This window comes from Nerophis lumbriciformis, linkage group LG10 (genome assembly GCF_033978685.3).
Source record: "Nerophis lumbriciformis linkage group LG10, RoL_Nlum_v2.1, whole genome shotgun sequence".
In the NCBI taxonomy this organism is placed as follows: Eukaryota; Metazoa; Chordata; class Actinopteri; order Syngnathiformes; family Syngnathidae; genus Nerophis; species Nerophis lumbriciformis.
In genome coordinates, this window is record NC_084557.2 from 44,598,192 (window position 1) to 44,617,254 (window position 19,063).

At 37.8% G+C, this 19,063-nt stretch overlaps 1 protein-coding gene across 2 annotated transcripts in view; it reads right to left on the reverse strand.

The window, feature by feature from the left end:
• The window catches only part of hgfb (hepatocyte growth factor b), a 114,315-nt gene that overhangs the window by 5,708 nt on the left and 89,544 nt on the right, over positions 1-19,063 (reverse strand). For both annotated transcript variants that reach the window (XR_009816100.2, XM_061969553.1), the window contains exons 12-17: positions 15,592-15,621; positions 6,742-6,847; positions 6,490-6,564; positions 3,844-3,987; positions 3,656-3,762; positions 553-695 (exon numbers count right to left, since the gene is read on the reverse strand). Coding sequence is in view for 1 of the 2 variants with exons in the window: in XM_061969553.1 (XP_061825537.1) it covers positions 553-695; positions 3,656-3,762; positions 3,844-3,987; positions 6,490-6,564; positions 6,742-6,847; positions 15,592-15,621 (605 nt within the window). In the remaining variant the exon portion in view is untranslated. The remainder of the gene's footprint in view (positions 1-552; positions 696-3,655; positions 3,763-3,843; positions 3,988-6,489; positions 6,565-6,741; positions 6,848-15,591; positions 15,622-19,063) is intronic.

The window sequence follows — 19,063 nt, forward strand, 5'->3', positions numbered from 1 at the left end:
CCAACTTCTTTGTCACGTGTTGCAGCCATGAAATTCTAAGTTAATGATTATTTGCAAAAAAAAAATAAAGTTTATCAGTTTGAACATCAAATATGTTATAGCATATTCAAATCATTGTATTCCGTTTATATTTACATCTAACACAATTTCTCAACTCATATGGAAACGGGGTTTGTACATCAACAATATGATTTGCCTGTGTAGCTGGACAGGACAAAAAAAAAAGGGGGGTTTCATTGAAAGAAAGTCAAATGTACTTTTTTCCGTGGTTGTTTTAACGGCAGCAAGCACATGCAACGCACTCTTCTCCAAGAACGCTGAAAAACCAGAAAAAAACGTTGCTTGCTGATGAAATGTAGCGTAACTCTCTCCAGCTGGTCTATTTTACATCAAACCCCACGCTAAGCCCAACGAATCCAAAGAACATTTGCCTAAGATTTAAGATCTTTGGAAGCGAAGCGTTGAAGCGAGAGTGCAAAGATATTCATCACACTGGGGACAATCCCAAACTTGGATTTGGATCATCTGTGTCAAGAGCGGCTTTACATTTACCTCACACACGCCCTCGTTTCTCTTGCCTCCTGCACACATTTTGGAGTTGGTGATGTGGAGACTTCCTCTGTGCAACTCTCGGCACTTGTCATTGCTCACGATGGGCAGGCTGACTGCTTTTAGGAGGCCATCATGGCCGGTGCCTGCACAACAAAGTGAATCACGTACTTAATAAGTAAAACATGAACAATCTATTTGACCAGATTGAAGAGCGGTTCCAACAACCTTTACAAAATATAATAATGGTAAGTTTTGATGGGCAACGTCAATTGATGTTTGTAATAAAAAAAAAAAAAAATGGTATAAAAGGTATACAAATAATATTCAAAATAAAAATATATAAAATAGAATATTTACAATAATTATTTTTTATTGTATTTAATAATAATAATAATAATAATAATAACACAAATAAGAATAACTAAAATGGTTATTAATATCATTTAGTCAAGGAGAACTGCATTTTCTTTTTTATTGTTCCTAGCATTAACAATCCCAACGTCAACTGATGTCTGTATTTAAAAAAAAACTAAATGGTATAAAAGGTTTACAAATAATATTCAAAATAAAAATATACAAAATAGAATTTTTACAATAATTATTTTTCTTATTGTATTTAATAATAATAATAATAATAATAATACAAATAAGAATAACTAAAATGTTATTAATATAATTTAGTCAAGGAGAGCTGCATATTTTTGTAATTGTTCCTATCATTAACAATCTCAACGTCAACTGATTTAAAAAAAAAACTAAATGGTATAAAAGGTATACAAATAATATTCAAAATAAAAATATACAAAATAGAATATTTACAATACTTATTTTTTTATTGTATTTAATAATAATAATAATAAGAAGAAGAAGAAGAAGAATAACTAAAACGGTCAAGGAGAACTGCATATTTTTTTAATTGTTCCTAGCATTAACAATCCCAACGTCAACTGATGTCTGTATTTAAAAAAATTAAATGGTATAAAGGTATACAAATAATATTCAAAATAAAAATATACAAAATAGAATATTTACAATATTTTTTTTAATTGTATTTAATAAATAAATAACAAGAAGAATGAGAATAACTAAAATGTTTTTTAATATAATTTAGTCAAGGAGAACTGCATACCTTTTTAATTGTTCCTATCATTAATGATCCCAATGTCAATTTATGTTTGTATTAAAAAAAACTAAATGGTGTAATAGTATAAATGGTATTAAGGTATGAAAATAACATTCAAAATATAAATATACAAAATAGAATATTTACAATAACTATTTTTTAATTGCAGTTAATTATAAAAATAATAAGAATAACTAAAATGGTTATTAATATAATTTAGTCAAGGAGAACTGCATATGTGTTTAATTGTTCCTATCATTAAAAATCCCAACATCAATTTATGTTTGTATTTAAAAAAAACTAAATGGTATAATAGTATAAAAAGTATAAAGTTATACAAATAATATTCAAAATAGAAATCCACAAAATATAATATTTACAATCATTTGTATTTTTATTTGTATTTAATATTAATAATAATAATAATATGAATAAGAATAACTAAAATGAAACACCGGCTGTGTTATCCGGCACAACAGTCAGGGGGTGCATTCTACGGCGGGGGTGCGTTATCCGGCACAACACCTGCCGCAATACACCGCTTCCCACCTACAGCTTTCTTCTTTGCCGTCTCCATTGTTCATTGAACAAATTGCAAAAGATTCACCAACACAGATGTCCAGAATACTGTGGAATTTGGCGATGAAAACAGACGACTTAATAGCTGGCCACCATGCTGTCCTCTACAATCCGTGACGTCACGCGCAGACGTCATCATACCGAGACGTTCTCAGCAGGATATTCCGCTTAATTTAAAATTGCACTTTAGTAAGCTAACCCGGCTGTATTGGCATGTGTTGCAATGTTAAGATTTCATCATTGATGTATAAACTATCAGACTGCGTGGTCGGTAGTAGTGGGTTTCAGTAGGCCTTTAAAGTACTTCCTTGGTTTACAGGTATGTTGTTATTATGCTGTTAGTTACTTATGTATGGTATGTTGCAGCTATTATAAAATATAATATAATATAAAATAGTGTTGTCAATTTGTTCTGGCCTGAAATAAATTGGCCCTTTGAAACATATCTTTGTGTGTTGTATGTAGACCACATTGCTTAGCAGAGTTCAGTGATGCAAATGCTGTCATGTCTGTGTGATCATGTTTTGTTTCATTCATGTTCGTTTTGGTTTTTGGACTTTTTGTGCACTTTTGTTTTGTCACCATAGCAACCATTAGTTTTCACCTGTCACGTCACGCACCTGTTTCACATTTTGAGTCACGCACCTGTTTTCGTTAATCATGTCTATAGTATTTAAGTTCATTGTTTTCAGTTTGTCGTTCTGACGACATCCCCGCATTTATACTCTCCACACACTTATGACCCTTGCTGCGCTTTTTCATGCCGTTTTTGTCCATGCCAAGTAAGTTTTGTTTATTATTGCCACAGTTAGTGTTTTTTGTTGTTCATAGTTTTTGCCTTTGTGCAAGTGTTTGGTTTCATAGTTTGTTCTCCGCCATTGTGCGCGCCTTTTGTTTACTTCCTTGTTTTGTATTTATAGTCTTTAAATAAAAAATGTATCTTCATTCCCGTCTCGCCCGAGCCAACTTTCCGTTGCATCCCGGAAAAGCTAACACCCAAGACCAAGTCATGACAAATGCATGTCAAGTTGATCAACAGATTGTATTATTCTCCAGTGCAATAGCAGAACTGAAATGAAGGCTAAAAGGGCATTAATGGAAGGTTTAAAAAAAAAAAGAAAAAAAAAAAGAAGTAACTAAATAGTTACTTTTCACAGTAACGCATTACTTTTTGGTGTAAGTAACTGAGTTACTTTTGAAATAAAGTAACTAGTGACTGTAACTAGTTACTGGTTTTCAGTAACTAACCCAACACTGCTGAACAGTGTTGGGTTTTTTTTACCCTGATTATCAAATAAAGGCAATACATTCTGGGATAAATGGACATTTCCTGACTACTGAAATGTATTCCAAAGACTAAAAACTGCGGTGTTGCAGAATTTAAAGGAGCATATAAATTACCTTTGGTCTCTCCCCATCCATACATTTTACAAATGGCACCCTCTGGGATGGAACAGCCATCCACAGGCAGCTGGATGGTGTGGACGTTGTCTGCAGGAAGGGCAGGTCTGCACATATTCCCAAGCACATTTATCATAGTGAACACTGAGGATGACTTCAAGTATGCAAGCTGACATCCAAGTACTCACTCGGAAAGCCTAATTAGGGCCAAACTGGAACCTTCCGGGCCACAAATGACTTGCGCTATACGGACTTCCTGTCTTGTTGACCAATCAGACTCTTCAATGTTCGACACTCCCAGCCAAACTCGATACTCACTCAGGTCTGGAACACTGGCAAACGAGTGAAATAGTCAGCTGGTAATATCAAGACACCAGTTTAAGCAATGTACAGTCGGAAAGGGGATTCATATGGCCCTGTGTGTCGTGGTTTACCTGACACTTGAAACGTGACAAATTTGGGGCAGGTGAAAAAACAAAAAAAACAGTGAAGTTGGCACATTGTGCAAATGGTAAATAAAAACAGAATACAATGATTTGCAAATCCTTTTCAACTTATATTCAATTGAATAGACTGCAAAGACAAGATATTTCATGTTCGAACTGAGAAATTTATTATTTTGTGGCAAATAATCATTAAATTAGAATTTAATGGCAACAACACATTGCACAGGGGCATTTTTACCATGGCCTTTCCTTTTAACAACACTCAGTTAACGTTTGAGAACTGATGAAACACATTTTTGAAGCTTTTCAGGTGGAATTCTTTCCCATTCTTGCTTGATGTACAGCTGTTCGACAGTCTCCGTTGTGGTATTTTAGGCTTCATAATGCACCACACATTTTAAATGGGAGACAGGCCTGGACTACAGACAGGCCTGGACTACAGACAGGCCAGTCTAGTACCCGCACTCTTTTACTATGAAGCCACGCTGTTGTAACACGTGGCTTGGCAGTGTCTTGCTGAAATAAGCAGGGGCGTCCATGATAACGTTGCTTGGATGGCAACATATGTTGCTCCAAAACCTGTATGTACCTTTCAGCATTAATGGCGCCTTCACAGATGTGTAAGTTACCCATTGTCATGTCTGTGTAATCATGTTTTGTTTTGTTTAGTTATGGACTCTTTAGTTTCTGGCTTTTCACTCCCTTGTCTTGTCTCATGGTTACCCATTAATTTCACCTGTTTCACGTTTGGACTCATTGTGCATTCTTGTTTGTCACCATAGCAACCCATTAGTTTTCACCTGTCACGTCACGCACCTGTTTCACGTTTTGAGTCACGCACCTGTTTTCGTTAATCATGTCTGTAGTATTTAAGTTCATTGTTTTCAGTTTGTCTTTCTGACGACATCCCGCATTTATGCTCTTCATACCCCTGTCACACTCTGTTAACCTCTGCGCACTTCATGCCATGTCCAAGTAAGTTTTCTTTATTCATGCCATAGTTTGCAAGTTTTGTTTCTTTGTTCATAGTTTCTGCCGTTGTGCAAGTTTTGTATTTATAGTCAAGTTTTGTACTTCCGCCCTTGTGCGCACCTTTTGTTTACTTCCTTTTTTTTGTAGTTATAGTGTTTAAATAATTCATGTCCTCCCCTTCACGCCACATCTGGTCCAAATCTTTTGCACCTCGGGAGAACAAACCACGCCACAGTCCCAGTCGTGACACCCATGTCTTGGGCATTAATACACCCCCATACCATCACAGATGCTGGCCTTTGAACTTTGCGCCTATAACAGTCCAGCTGGTTCTTTTCTTCTTTGGTCCGGAGGACACGACGTCCACAGTTTCCAAAAGCAATTTGAAATGCGGACTCATCAGACCACAGAACACTTTTTTCACTTTGCATCAGTCCATCTTAGATGAGCTCGGGCCCAGCAAAGCATTTCTGGGTGTTGTTGATAAATGGCTTTTGCTTTGCATAGTAGAGTTTTAACTTGCACTTACAGATGTAGCGACCAACTGTAGTTACTGACAGTGGTTTTCTGAAGTGTTCCTGAAACCATGTGGTGATATCATTTACACACTGATGCCACTTGTTGATGCAGTACCGCCTGATGGAACGAAGGTCACGGGCCCTGCAAATTACGTGCAGTGATTTCTCCAGATTCTCTGAACCTTTTGATGATATTACGGAGCATAGATGGTGAAATCCCTAAATTCCTTGCAATAGCTGGTTGAGAAATGTTGTTCTTAAACAATTTGCTCAGGCATTTGTTGACAAAGTGGTGACCCTCGCCCCGTCCTTGTTTGTGAATAACTGAGTATTTCATGGAATCTACTTTTATACCCAATCATGGCACCCACCTGTTCCCATTTACCTGGTTCACCTGTGGGATGTTCCAAATAAGTGTTTGATGAGCATTCCTCAACTTTTTCAGTCTTTTTTGCCACTTCTGCCAGCTTTTTCCTAACATGTTGCAGGCATCAAATTCCAAATGAGCTAATATTTGCAAAAAATAACAAAGTTTTCCAGTTCGGACGTTAAGTATCTTGTCTTTGCAGTCTGTTCAATTGAATATAGGCTGACAAAAATGTGCGAATCATTGTATTCTGTTTTTATTTACCATTTACTGGTTTTGGGTTTTGCACTATCCACTTTACCAGCCAGACGGCAGTAGAGAGTTGGAATTTGTATATCGTGTTTTGTGGCATTTCCAACTTTGACCACAGCATCAGTTGCTATGTAGACTGGCGCTTTCCATTATTTTCAGCAGACTGCATAGCAAACTGATTAACCCCCATTGCCCCTCTTCCTCACACACGATATCCACCCAGGAATGGGGCCGAATAAATCCCTTTCCGACTGTCACAAAAAGGTAAAAAGGTCCCACCATGAGGAAAAACACTGCCTGTCGGTGAGTACCCACTCTTCTCGTATTAGTGACCCCCCACACCAGTGCGTCCACCTGCAAAGAGCACACAACACATTACCGTGGTACGGAGTAGCCATCAATGCATGAATGATTGCTTGTGATATTTTCAGTGGCAGCACAACATAGAACAAGAATTACATAATCAAATAACCAGCCTGTCTACTTCAGTAGCAGAGGAGACCGTGCAGAATACTAAACACGTTCCCATACCCTTTTTGTATGCTGACCATCCAGCTGCCGTCAGATACGCTCACCGGACCCCCGCCGACAATTCTGGTCCTCTTATGGACAAAACAACCCACGGAGGACAGCTCACCTAGAAGAGCACAAGCACACACCCGCTTCAATTTCATTGGATTTACCCGACGTGGTGTTTCATGTGGAAAGAGGTATTCATTCATCTTCATTGTGGGTGTCTAAAGTCCATACTTGCCAACCTTGAGACCTCCGATTTCGGGAGGTGGGGGGGTGGGGGGCGTGGTTGGGGGCATGGTTAAGAGGGGAGGAGTATATTGACAGCTAGAATTCACCAAGTCAAGTATTTCATGTGTGTATATATATATATATATATATATATATATATATATATATATATATATATATATATATATATATATATATATATATATATATATATATATATATAAATATATATATATACATATATATATACATTTATATATATACATATATATATGTATATATATACATATATATATATATATATATACATATATATAAGTATATATATACATAAATATATATATGTATATATATATATATATATATATATATATATATATATATATATATATATATACATATATATATATATGTATATATATACATATATATATGTATATATATATAAATGTATATATATATGTATGTATATATATATATATATATATATTTATATATATACACACATATATATATAAGTATATATATACATATATATATGTATGTATATAAATGTATATATATATAAATATATATATATATATATATATATATATATATATATATATATATATATATATATATATATATATATATATATATCCTGAAAATATGCAAACAAAACTGTGTTTAGATAATTGATACTTCAAACTTGCATAAATAAATATTAAGGAATGTAACATAACTTGGCTTCTGAGAGCTTCAAAATGTAATGAATAAAATGCTAGACTTGTTGATAAACAAGCAATTATTTTAATAATTAAATATGGTCATTTTAAATGAATTATTATGATCATTTAAAATTAATTATTTCAAATATGTTTATTTTAATGTAAAATTCTATGGCTGGATGTAATAAGGAGTCAGAAAAAATAAAAATAAAAATACAATAAATTTTGATGTTTTTAGCAAAATATAGTAAAAATTTATTTAGTTTATTTATTTATTTTTTTTAATAAATATATTTATTTTTAGGTAAGATAAACATAATAATACAATTTATCTCTAGTCTGGATGATTTAGTTCTTGCCACCCTGTTGTCCTCCGGTCTGTTCTCACTCAGGTCCACATGGAGCTGAAGGGGGCGTGGCCTCCAGCTCCGGCTGAAAATCGGGAGATTTTCGGGAGAATATTTGTCCCGGGAGGTTTTCGGGAGAGGCGCTGAATTTCGGGAGGTTTGGCAAGTATGCTAAAGTCTGGCCCGCGGGTCATTTGTGGTCAGCAGCTATGTTTGCCCTAAACCGGGGGTCGGCAACCCGCGGCTCTAGAGCCGCATGCGGCTCTTTAGCGCCGCCCTAGTGGCTCTCTGGAGCTTTTTCAAAAATGTATGAAAAATGGAAAAAGTTGAGGGGAAAAAAATATATATTTTTCGTTTTAATATGGTTTCTGTAGGAGGACAAACATGACACAAACCTCCCTAATTGTTATAAAGCACACTGTTTATATTAAACATGCTTTCATACTTGCCAACCTTGAGACCTCCGATTTCGGGAGGTGGGGCGGTGGGGGCGTGGTCGGGGGTGGGGAGGGGCGTGGTTGGGGGCGTGGTTAAGAGGGGAGGAGTATATTGACAGCTAGAATTCACCAAGTCAAGTATTTTATACATATATATATATATATATATATATATATATATATATATATATATATATATATATGTATGTGTGGGGAAAAAAATCACAAGACTATTTCATCTCTACAGGCCTGTTTCATGAGGGGGGTACCCTCAATCGTCAGGAGATTTTAATGGGAGCATTCGCATACCATGGTTTATATAGGGCACAGAGTGGGTGGGTACAGGCTGGCCTAGGGGCGTGGTGATTGGCTCATGTGTTACCTAGGAGGTGTTTCCGTCTATGGCGGCATGTTGTTACAATTTCGCTGCGCTTGTTGAGGGATGACAGGTCTGGACGGTAAATAATAAACAGTTTCTCTTTCAAGCATAGGTTGCATCTTTTATTACCACTATTGTAAGGTGTGCTGGATGCAAGAATTTGCCATGTTATTGAATATTCAACATTATTGTCTTTGAGGTCCCAAATGTGTTTGCTGAGTTCTGTGGTATTTTGCAGGTTTTTGTTCCTGAAAGAAGCCTTGTGATTGTTCCATCTGGTTTTGAATTCACCCTCGGTTAATCCTACATATGTGTCGGATGTGTTAATGTCCTGTACCTTAGATTGGTAGACAACTGATGTTTGTAAGCACCCCCCGTTGAGGGGGCAATCAGGTTTCTTTCGACAGTTACATGCTTTGTTGGTTTTGGAGTCGCTCTGACTGGGGGTCGACGGCTCATTTGCAATTGTTTTGTTGTGGTTTGAGATGATTTGTCGTATATTGTTCATGCAGCTGTAGCTCAATTTAATGTTGTTCTTGTTGAATACTTTTCTTAGGTTGTTGTCTTTGGGAAAGTGTTTGTCAATCAGATTGAGGAATTTGTGTCCAATGTTCGTTGAGACGTTTTTGCTGTATGGGGGGTTGTACCAGATGATGTCGTTTCGTTTACTGTTCTTTTTTGGCTGGTTTCCTGGCGTGGGTTCATAGGTGAGGGTGAAATTGTATCCGCTTTCATCAAGGGCTTTTTGGTACGCCCCTACACCAGCCTGTACCCACCCACTCTGTGCCCTATATAAACCATGGTATGTGAATGCTCCCATTAAAATCTCCTGATGATTGAGGGAACCCCCTCATGAAACAGGCCTGTAGAGATGAAGTAGTTTTGTGATTTTTTTCCCACACATACATATATTGCGCTCTACTACGGTATCGAGCACTATTTTTTGGATAACCTTATTGAGACATATATATATATATATATATATATATATATATATATATATATATGTATGTATATAAATGTATATATTTATGTATATATATATATATATATATATATATATATATATATATATATATATATATATATATATATATATATATATATCCTGAAAATATGCAAACAAAACTGTGTTTAGATAATTGATACTTCAAACTTGTATAAATAAATCTTAAGGAATATAACATAACTTGGCTTCTGAGAGCTTCAAAATGTAATGAATAAAATTGTTGATAAACAAGCAATTATTTTAATAATTAAATATGGTCATTTTAAATGAATTATTATGATCATTTAAAATGAATTATTTCAAATATGTTTATTTTAATGTATAATTATATGGCTGGATGTAATAGGGAGTCAGAAATAATACAAATAAAAATACAATTAATTTTGATGTTTCTAGCAAAATATAGTAAAAATGTATTTAGTTTTTTTTTTTTTTTTTTTAAATAAATATATTTATTTTTAGGTAAGATAAACATAATAATACAATTTATCTCTAGCCTGGATGATTTAGTTCTTGCCACCCTGTTGTCCTCTGGTCTGTTCTCACTCAGGTCCACATGGAGCTGGAGGGGGCGGGAGATTTTCGGGAGAGGCGCTGAATTTCGGGAGTCTCCCGGAAAATTCGTGAGGGTTGGCACGTATGCTAAAGTCTGGCCCGCGGGTCATTTGTGGCCAGCAGCTATGTTTGCCCTAAACAAGGAGTCGGCAACCCGCGGCTCTAGAGCCGCATGCGGCTCTTTAGCGCCGCCCTAGTGGCTCTCTGGAGCTTTTTCAAAAATGTATGAAAAATGGAAAAAGTTGAGGGGAAAAAAATATATTTTTTGTTTTAATATGGTTTCTGTAGGAGGACAAACATGACACAAACCTCCCTAATTGTTATAAATCTCACTGTTTATATTAAACATGCTTCACTGATTCGAGTATTTGGCGAGCGGCATTTTGTCCTACTAATTTTGGCGGTCCTTGAACTCACCTTAGTTTGTTTACATGTATAACTTTCTGCGACTTTCTAGGACGTGTTTTATGCCACTTCTTTTTCTGTCTCATTTTGTCCACCAAACTTTTAACGTTGTGCATGAATCCACAAAGGTGAGTTTTGTTGATGTTATTGACTTGTGTGGAGTGCTAATCAGACATATTTGGTCACTGCATGACTGCGAGCTAATCGATGCTAACATGCTATTTAGGCTAGCTGTATGTACATATTGCATCATTATGCCTCATTTGTAGCTATATTTGAGCTCATTTAGTTTCCTTTAAGTCATATTAATTCAATGTACAGGTAAAAGCCAGTAAATTAGAATATTTTGAAAAAGTTGATTTATTTCAGTAATTGCATTCAAAAGGTGTAACTTGTACATTATATTTATTCATTGCACACAGACTGATGCATTCAAATGTTTATTTCATTTAATTTTGATGATTTGAAGTGGCAACAAATGAAAATCCAAAATTCCGTGTGTCACAAAATTAGAATATTACTTAAGGCTAATACAAAAAAGGGATTTTTAGAAATGTTGGCCAACTGAAAAGTATGAAAATGAAAAATATGAGCATGTACAATACTCAATACTTGGTTGGAGCTCCTTTTGCCTCAATTACTGCGTTAATGCGGCGTGGCATGGAGTCGATGAGTTTCTGGCACTGCTCAGGTGTTATGAGAGCCCAGGTTGCTCTGATAGTGGCCTTCAACTCTTCTGCGTTTTTGGGTCTGGCATTCTGCATCTTTCTTTTCACAATACCCCACAGATTTTCTATGGGGCTAAGGTCAGGGGAGTTGGCGGGCCAATTTAGAACAGAAATACCATGATCCGTAAACCAGGCACGGGTAGATTTTGTGCTGTGTGCAGGCGCCAAGTCCTGTTGGAACTTGAAATCTCCATCTCCATAGAGCAGGTCAGCAGCAGGAAGCATGAAGTGCTCTAAAACTTGCTGGTAGACGGCTGCGTTGACCCTGGATCTCAGGAAACAGAGTGGACCGACACCAGCAGATGACATGGCACCCCAAACCATCACTGATGGTGGAAACTTTACACTAGACTTCAGGCAACGTGGATCCTGTGCCTCTCCTGTCTTCCTCCAGACTCTGGGACCTCGATTTCCAAAGGAAATGCAAAATTTGCATGGTTGGGTGATGGTTTGGGGTGCCATGTCATCTGCTGGTGTCGGTCCACTCTATTTCCTGAGATCCAGGGTCAACGCAGCCGTCTACCAGCAAGTTTTAGAGCACTTCATGCTTCCTGCTACTGACCTGCTCTATGGAGATGGAGATTTCAAGTTCCAACAGGACTTGGCGCCTGCACACAGCGCAAAATCTACCCGTGCCTGGTTTACGGACCATGGTATTTCTGTTCTAAATTGGCCCGCCAACTCCCCTGACCTTAGCCCCATAGAAAATCTGTGGGGTATTGTGAAAAGGAAGATGCAGAATGCCAGACCCAAAAACGCAGAAGAGTTGAAGGCCACTATCAGAGCAACCTGGGCTCTCATAACACCTGAGCAGTGCCAGAAACTCATCGACTCCATGCCACGCCGCATTAACGCAGTAATTGAGGCAAAAGGAGCTCCAACCAAGTATTGAGTATTGTACATGCTCATATTTTTCATTTTCATACTTTTCAGTTGGCCAACATTTCTAAAAATCCCTTTTTTGTATTAGCCTTAAGTAATATTCTAATTTTGTGACACACGGGATTTTGGATTTTCATTTGTTGCCACTTCAAATCATCAAAATTAAATGAAATAAACATTTGAATGCATCAGTCTGTGTGCAATGAATAAATATAATGTACAAGTTACACCTTTTGAATGCAATTACTGAAATAAATCAACTTTTTCAAAATATTCTAATTTACTGGCTTTTACCTGTATATCTCATGACACACTATCTGTATGTAATATGGCTTTTAATTTTTTTGCGGCTCCAGACAGATTTGTTTTTGTATTTTTGGTCCAATAAGGCTCTTTCAACATTTTGGGTTGCCGACCCCTGCCCTAAACGTAAACCTTTAACCTGATGACATTCTAGGGCAGACCTGGGCAAATTAAGGCCCGGGAGCCACATGCCACATCAATCTCCCAAATAATTGTTTTAGATCTTTAAGAAGGAAACTGTAGCTGCCATTATGATGTGCAGTGATGTTTTCTAATGACTGTGAGTCTTCAACTACCGTGTTTTTCGGACTATAAGTCGCCGTTTTTTTCATAGTTTGGCCGGGGGGTGCGACTTATACTCAGGAGCGACTTATGTGTGAAATTATTAACACATTACCGTAAAATATCAAATAATATTATTTAGCTCATTCACGTAAGAGACTAGACGTATAAGATTTCATGGGATTTAGCGATTAGGAGTGACAGATTGTTTGGTAAACGTATAGCATGTTCTATATGTTATAGTTATTTGAATGACTCTTACCATAATATGTTACGTTAACATACCAGTTGGTTATTTATGCCTCATATAACGTACACTTATTCAGCCTGTTGTTCACTATTCTTTATTTATTTTAAATTGCCTTTCAAATGTCTATTCTTGATGTTGGCTTTTATCAAATACATTTCCCCAAAAAATGCGACTTATATATGTTTTTTTTCCTTCTTTATTATGCATTTTCGGCAGGTGTGACTTATGCTCCGAAAAAAATGTGCATGCAGTTTCCCCATGCTTCATGTGCACTCCTCTGCTGCACTATTTATTTGTTTTTACAAGATACATTTTGACCTGTACTACGCCTGACATCTCTGCATCCGGGGACACAGACAAACCCAGACCGTAACATGTACAAACCCCATTTCCATATGAGTTGGGAAATTGTGTTAGATGTAAATATAAACGGAATACAATGATTTGCAAATCATTTTCAACCCATATTCAGTTGAATGCACTACAAAGACAACATATTTGATGTTCAAACTCATAAACTAACTAACTTAGAATTTCATGGCTGCAACACGTGCCAAAGTAGTTGGGAAAGGGCATGTTCACCACTGTGTTACATGACCTTTCCTTTTAACAACACTCAGTAAACGTTTGGGAACTGAGGAGACATATTTTTTAAACTTCTCAGCTGGAATTCTTTCCCATTCTTGCTTGATGTACAGCTTAAGTTGTTCAACAGTCCGGGGGTCTCCGTTGTGGTATTTTAGGCTTCATAATGTGCCACACATTTTCAATGGGAGACAGGTCTGGACTACAGGCAGGCCAGTCTAGTACCTGCACTCTTTTACTATGAAGCCACGTTGATGTAACACGTGGCTTGGCATTGTCTTGCTGAAATAAGCAGGGGCGTCCATGGTAACGTTGCTTGGATGGCAACATATGTTCCTCCAAAACTTGTATGTACCTTTCAGTATTAATGGCGCCTTCACAGATGTGTAAGTTACCCATGTCTTGGGCACTAATACACCCCCATACCATCACACATGCTGGCTTTTCAACTTTGCGCCTATAACAATCCGGATGGTTCTTTTCCTCTTTGATCCGGAGGACATGACGTCCACAGTTTCCAAAAACAATTTGAAATGTGGACTCATCAGACCACAGAACACTTTTCCACTTTGTATCAGTCCATCTTAGATGAGCTCAGGCCCAGCGAAGCCAACGGCATTTCAGGGTGTTGTTGATAAACGGTTTTCGCCTTGCATAGGAGAGCCTTAACTTGCACTTACAGATGTAGCGACCAACTGTAGTTACTGACAGTGGGTTTCTGAAGTGTTCCTCAGCCCATGTGGTGATATCCTTTACTCACGGATGTCGCTTGTTGATGCAGTACAGCCTGAGGGATCGGAGGTCACGGGCTTAGCTGCTTACGTGCAGTGATTTCTCCAGATTCTCTGAACCCTTTATTAATATTACGGACTGTAGATGGTGAAATCCCTAAATTCCTTGCAATAGCTGGTTGAGAAAGATTTTTCTTAAACTGTTCAACAATTTGCTCACACGTTGTTTGTTGACCAAGTGGTGACCCTCGCCCCATCTTTGTTTGTGAATGACTGAGCATTTCATGGAATCTACTTAGCCTGCACACCTGTGGGATGTTCCAAATAAGTGTTTGATGAGCATTCCTCAACTTTATCAGTATTTATTGTCACCTTTCCCAACTTTTTTGTCACGCGTTGCTGGCATCAAATTCTAAAGTTAATGATTATTTGCAAAAAAAATTTTTTTATCAGTTTGAACATCAAATATGTTGTCTTTGTAGCATTTTCAATTGAATATGGTTTGAAAATGATTTGCAAATCATTGTATTCCATTTATATTTACATCTAACACAATTTCCCAACTCATATGGAAACGGGGTTTGTATGTGCTTGGCCCTTAATGCAGACTGTTTTAAAAGGCATTGATTAATTCCGTTTGTGTGCGTGTGTGTGTTTGATTCCCAACTGAGCCATGAAGGGGTTAAGGTAATGATCCACTATGAAAATCATTGAACACAAAACATAACCAGTTATGTTAACAAGGTCATTATTTAAGGCAATTATTGAGTGCCTTTACAGATCCCATTAATGGAAAATGAAGTCATATTTCAGAGCCACTAATGGTTCATCTCTCCTTTAGGAGGGGGTTATGTTCACAAAGGCAGGTTGACAGACGCACAATGTTCTCAGGACACGACTGCTTGCTCAAAGGACGTTCCACATGGCAACACATTAAAAGCATTAGTGCTTGTCTTGGATTCTATTAAATCCAAATCAGGAGCAGGGCCATTTGTAAGCCAAAGGCAGACTGATGAGCTGCCTGAGACACTTACCCACTGGAATGACGCTCTGGGAAGCATTACCTGCACAAAGGAGAGGAGACAAACGGGGAAGGGTCAGGCAGTATTAACAGATACAAATAAGAGAGGAAGACCCCACACTAGAAAAGGGTAATATACTGTGGGTTAAAGGCCACGGCAACCAGTGACCTTCAATTTGCCATGCCCCATTAGTCTGGAGTCGCGTACAACTTACAGAACCATACCTCTTAAGTGGTACAATTTGGGAAAAAAGGGCCTCAAAACTATATATTACATATGCAGGATACTTAAAATCTTACTTAAAACACTCCCATTGGTAAAGTTAGCAAACAAATAATCATTACAATCCACCAGTCACTGAAAACATACAATTCAACACAAAGTTGGCTTTTTGTCTGTGGTTTAGTCTTTAAAAGTTTTTAAACTGGGTAACACATGGCACACTGGCAACGCTTAACCTACTGTTACTATAACAATCTACAAGGTTAATATAGTTGGCTTCTCTTTCTTCCCCTCCATTTATCTGCATTATTTTGTATCTCTAGTTATCATTACATATATGCAGAGGTGGGTAGAGTAGCCAGGAATTGTACTCAAGTAAGAGTACTGTTACTTTAGAGATGTATTACTCAAATAAAAGTAAGGAGTAGTCACCCAAATATTTACTTGAGTTAAAGTAAAAAGTATGTTGTGAAAAAACTACTCTGACTAACTGATGAGTAACCTGTTCGTTTAATGATGACGGAAACAAATAATGCACAAAAACATAAAAATAGCAATGAGCAAATTCAGAGCCAGGAATATCTCTTAAGCAACTAAAACAATAATATATATTAAATAATAATACATTAACATAAAAACAATTCAGGCAAATTAAGCCACAATAACTTAACAGCACCATAGGCTCAGTAGGCAGAGATTACAAAGGAAAATAACAAGTTAGCCTTTACGCAAACCATAAACTGATAGGTGTGGGCTGCACCTGGGAACACACTGTGCACTTCTGATTAGTGTTTCTATGCATGCGTGTGTGTGTGTGTGTGTGTGTGTGTGTGTGTGTGTGTGTGTGTGTGTGTGTGTGTGTGTGTGTGTGTGTGTCTTTGTCTGTCTATCTATGAGGTTGCAGTGCGTTAATAAATGTCCCCACATGATGTACATTTGACAGTGATCCAAATGCATTCACTGGTGACGTTTGACTCCGTTTCACCAATCAAACTGAGCCAGGCGGTCACATGATTAACAAGCTTAAGCTTACATGAACTCAACGTCAAATTTGAGGAAGCACATCGCGTTAAGTAACGTTAGTAGATATTTTGGCTGTCACCGTAGGCTGATGTTAGCTTCCTTGCTATGAATCACTGTCAAATGTACATCGTGTGGGGACATTTATTAACGCACTGCAGCCTCATAGACACACACACATGCATAGAAACACCAATCAGTGTGTTCCCAGGTTCAGTCCACACCTATCAGTTTATGTTTTGCGTAAAGTCTAACTTGTTATTTTCCTTTGTAATCTCTGCCTACTGAGCCTATGGTGCCGTTAAGTTATTGCGGCTCAATTTGCCTTAATTTTTTTTTAATGTTAATGTATTATTATTTAATATATATTAATGTTTTAGTTGCTTAAGAGATATTCCTGGCTCTGAATTTGCTCATTGCTATGTTTATGTGTTTGTGCATTATTTGTTGCCGTCATCATTAAACGAACAGGTTACTCATCAGTAACTCAGTACTTGAGTAGTTTTTTCACAACATACTTTTTACTTTTACTCAAGTAAATATTTGGGTGACTACTCCTTACTTTTACTTGAGTAATGAATCTCTAAAGTAACAGTACTCTTACTTGAGTACAATTTCTGGCTACTCTACCCACCTCTGATTATAACGCACATGAGAGCGATGGTGTGTGAGTGCTGTGATCTGTATAGCGACGAACAGTGGGAGTTTTTTTAATTTATTTATTATTGCACTCATGTTAAACATTATATTTTAATGCTGATGAAGAAAAAAAAGAATGAAGGCTATGGCAAGCACAAAAATAGTTTATCATAAAAATGTTCCCTAAAATAGGCATTGATGCTATAAAATGTGTTTAATTACTCAATTAATCAAACATAGCTGAAGCTGCATAATTAGTGCCGCCCCAGGCTAAATCGGGGCCCCTAATCAGAATTGTATTCTTATCCATTACAAAATGTAATTTGTGCTGAGCAAAACAAGGATTAATGTTGGGCGCCGCGAGAGATGTGTATTTTTTCTGAGTCTATGAAGATATTAACATGATATTAACCTTTTTGGGACCACCCAAAATATGATAGATTTCACCACCAAGGGTGCAAATGAGATCTCTATTTTTTGATATTTGTAATGTGCTTAAGGCCGATGACAAAGGAGCCAGGGACCACAGATGGCCCCTGTGCCACACTTTGGGCAACCCAACTGTAGAAGCTAATCAGAATCAGAATCAGATTAGTTTTTATTGCCATTGTTTGAGAACGGGTTCACAAAATAGGAATTTTTCTTGGTGCAATTGTGCAACAAAAAACACATATAACACAGATTTGGTAATAACAAGAGCTGAGCTATCAGATCTTGTTATAGACTTAGAAAATAATTCACAGGAGCTACTGTTAGGAGTTATTGTTCATGTGCCTGATGGCCGAGAGGAAAAAACTGTTCAGGTTGCAGAAGATGTGGGTCTGGATGGACCATAGTCTCCTGCCTGAGGGGAGAGGGGAGAATAGTTTGTGTCCAGGGTGAGAAGAGTCACGTCTCTTGGTCCTGAGGAGAACAGGTCCTGGAGGGATGGGAGCTTTCCGCCAATCACCTTCTCAGCAGCACGTACCATGCGCTGCAGTCGATGCTTATCCTGGACTCTGGCGCCGAGGAACCACGCGGTGATGTAGGAGGTGAGGATGGACTCGATGATGGCTGAGTAAAACTGCACCAGCATCTCGGTCGGCACCTTAAGTTTCCTCAGCTGCCGCAGGAAGTACATCCTCTGCTGGGCCTTCTTGATGAGGGAGCTGATGGTCGGCTCCCACTTGAGGTCCTGGGTGATGGTGGTGCCCAAGAAACGGAAGGAGTCCACAATGGAGACGGGGGTGGGAAAGTCAATCAGGATGAGGGGGGATGGTGGGGCTGTGACTTTCCTGAAGTTCATGATTATCTCCACTGTTTTCTGGGCGTTCAGCTCCAGGTTGTTGTGACTGCACCAGGACGCCAGCTGGTCCACCTCTCTCCTGTAGGCGGTCTCATCACCATCCGAGATGAGCCCGATGAGGGTAGTGTCGTCCGCAAACTTGAGCAGCTTTATGGACTGGTGACTGGAGGTGCAGCAGTTTGTATACAGTGAGAAGAGCCAGGGGGAAAGTACACAGCCCTGAGGAGTACCAGTGTTCGTGGTTCGACTGTCCGAGACAATCTTCCCCAGCCGCACGTGCTGTCTTCGGTCTGTCAGGAAGTCATTGATCCAACTGCA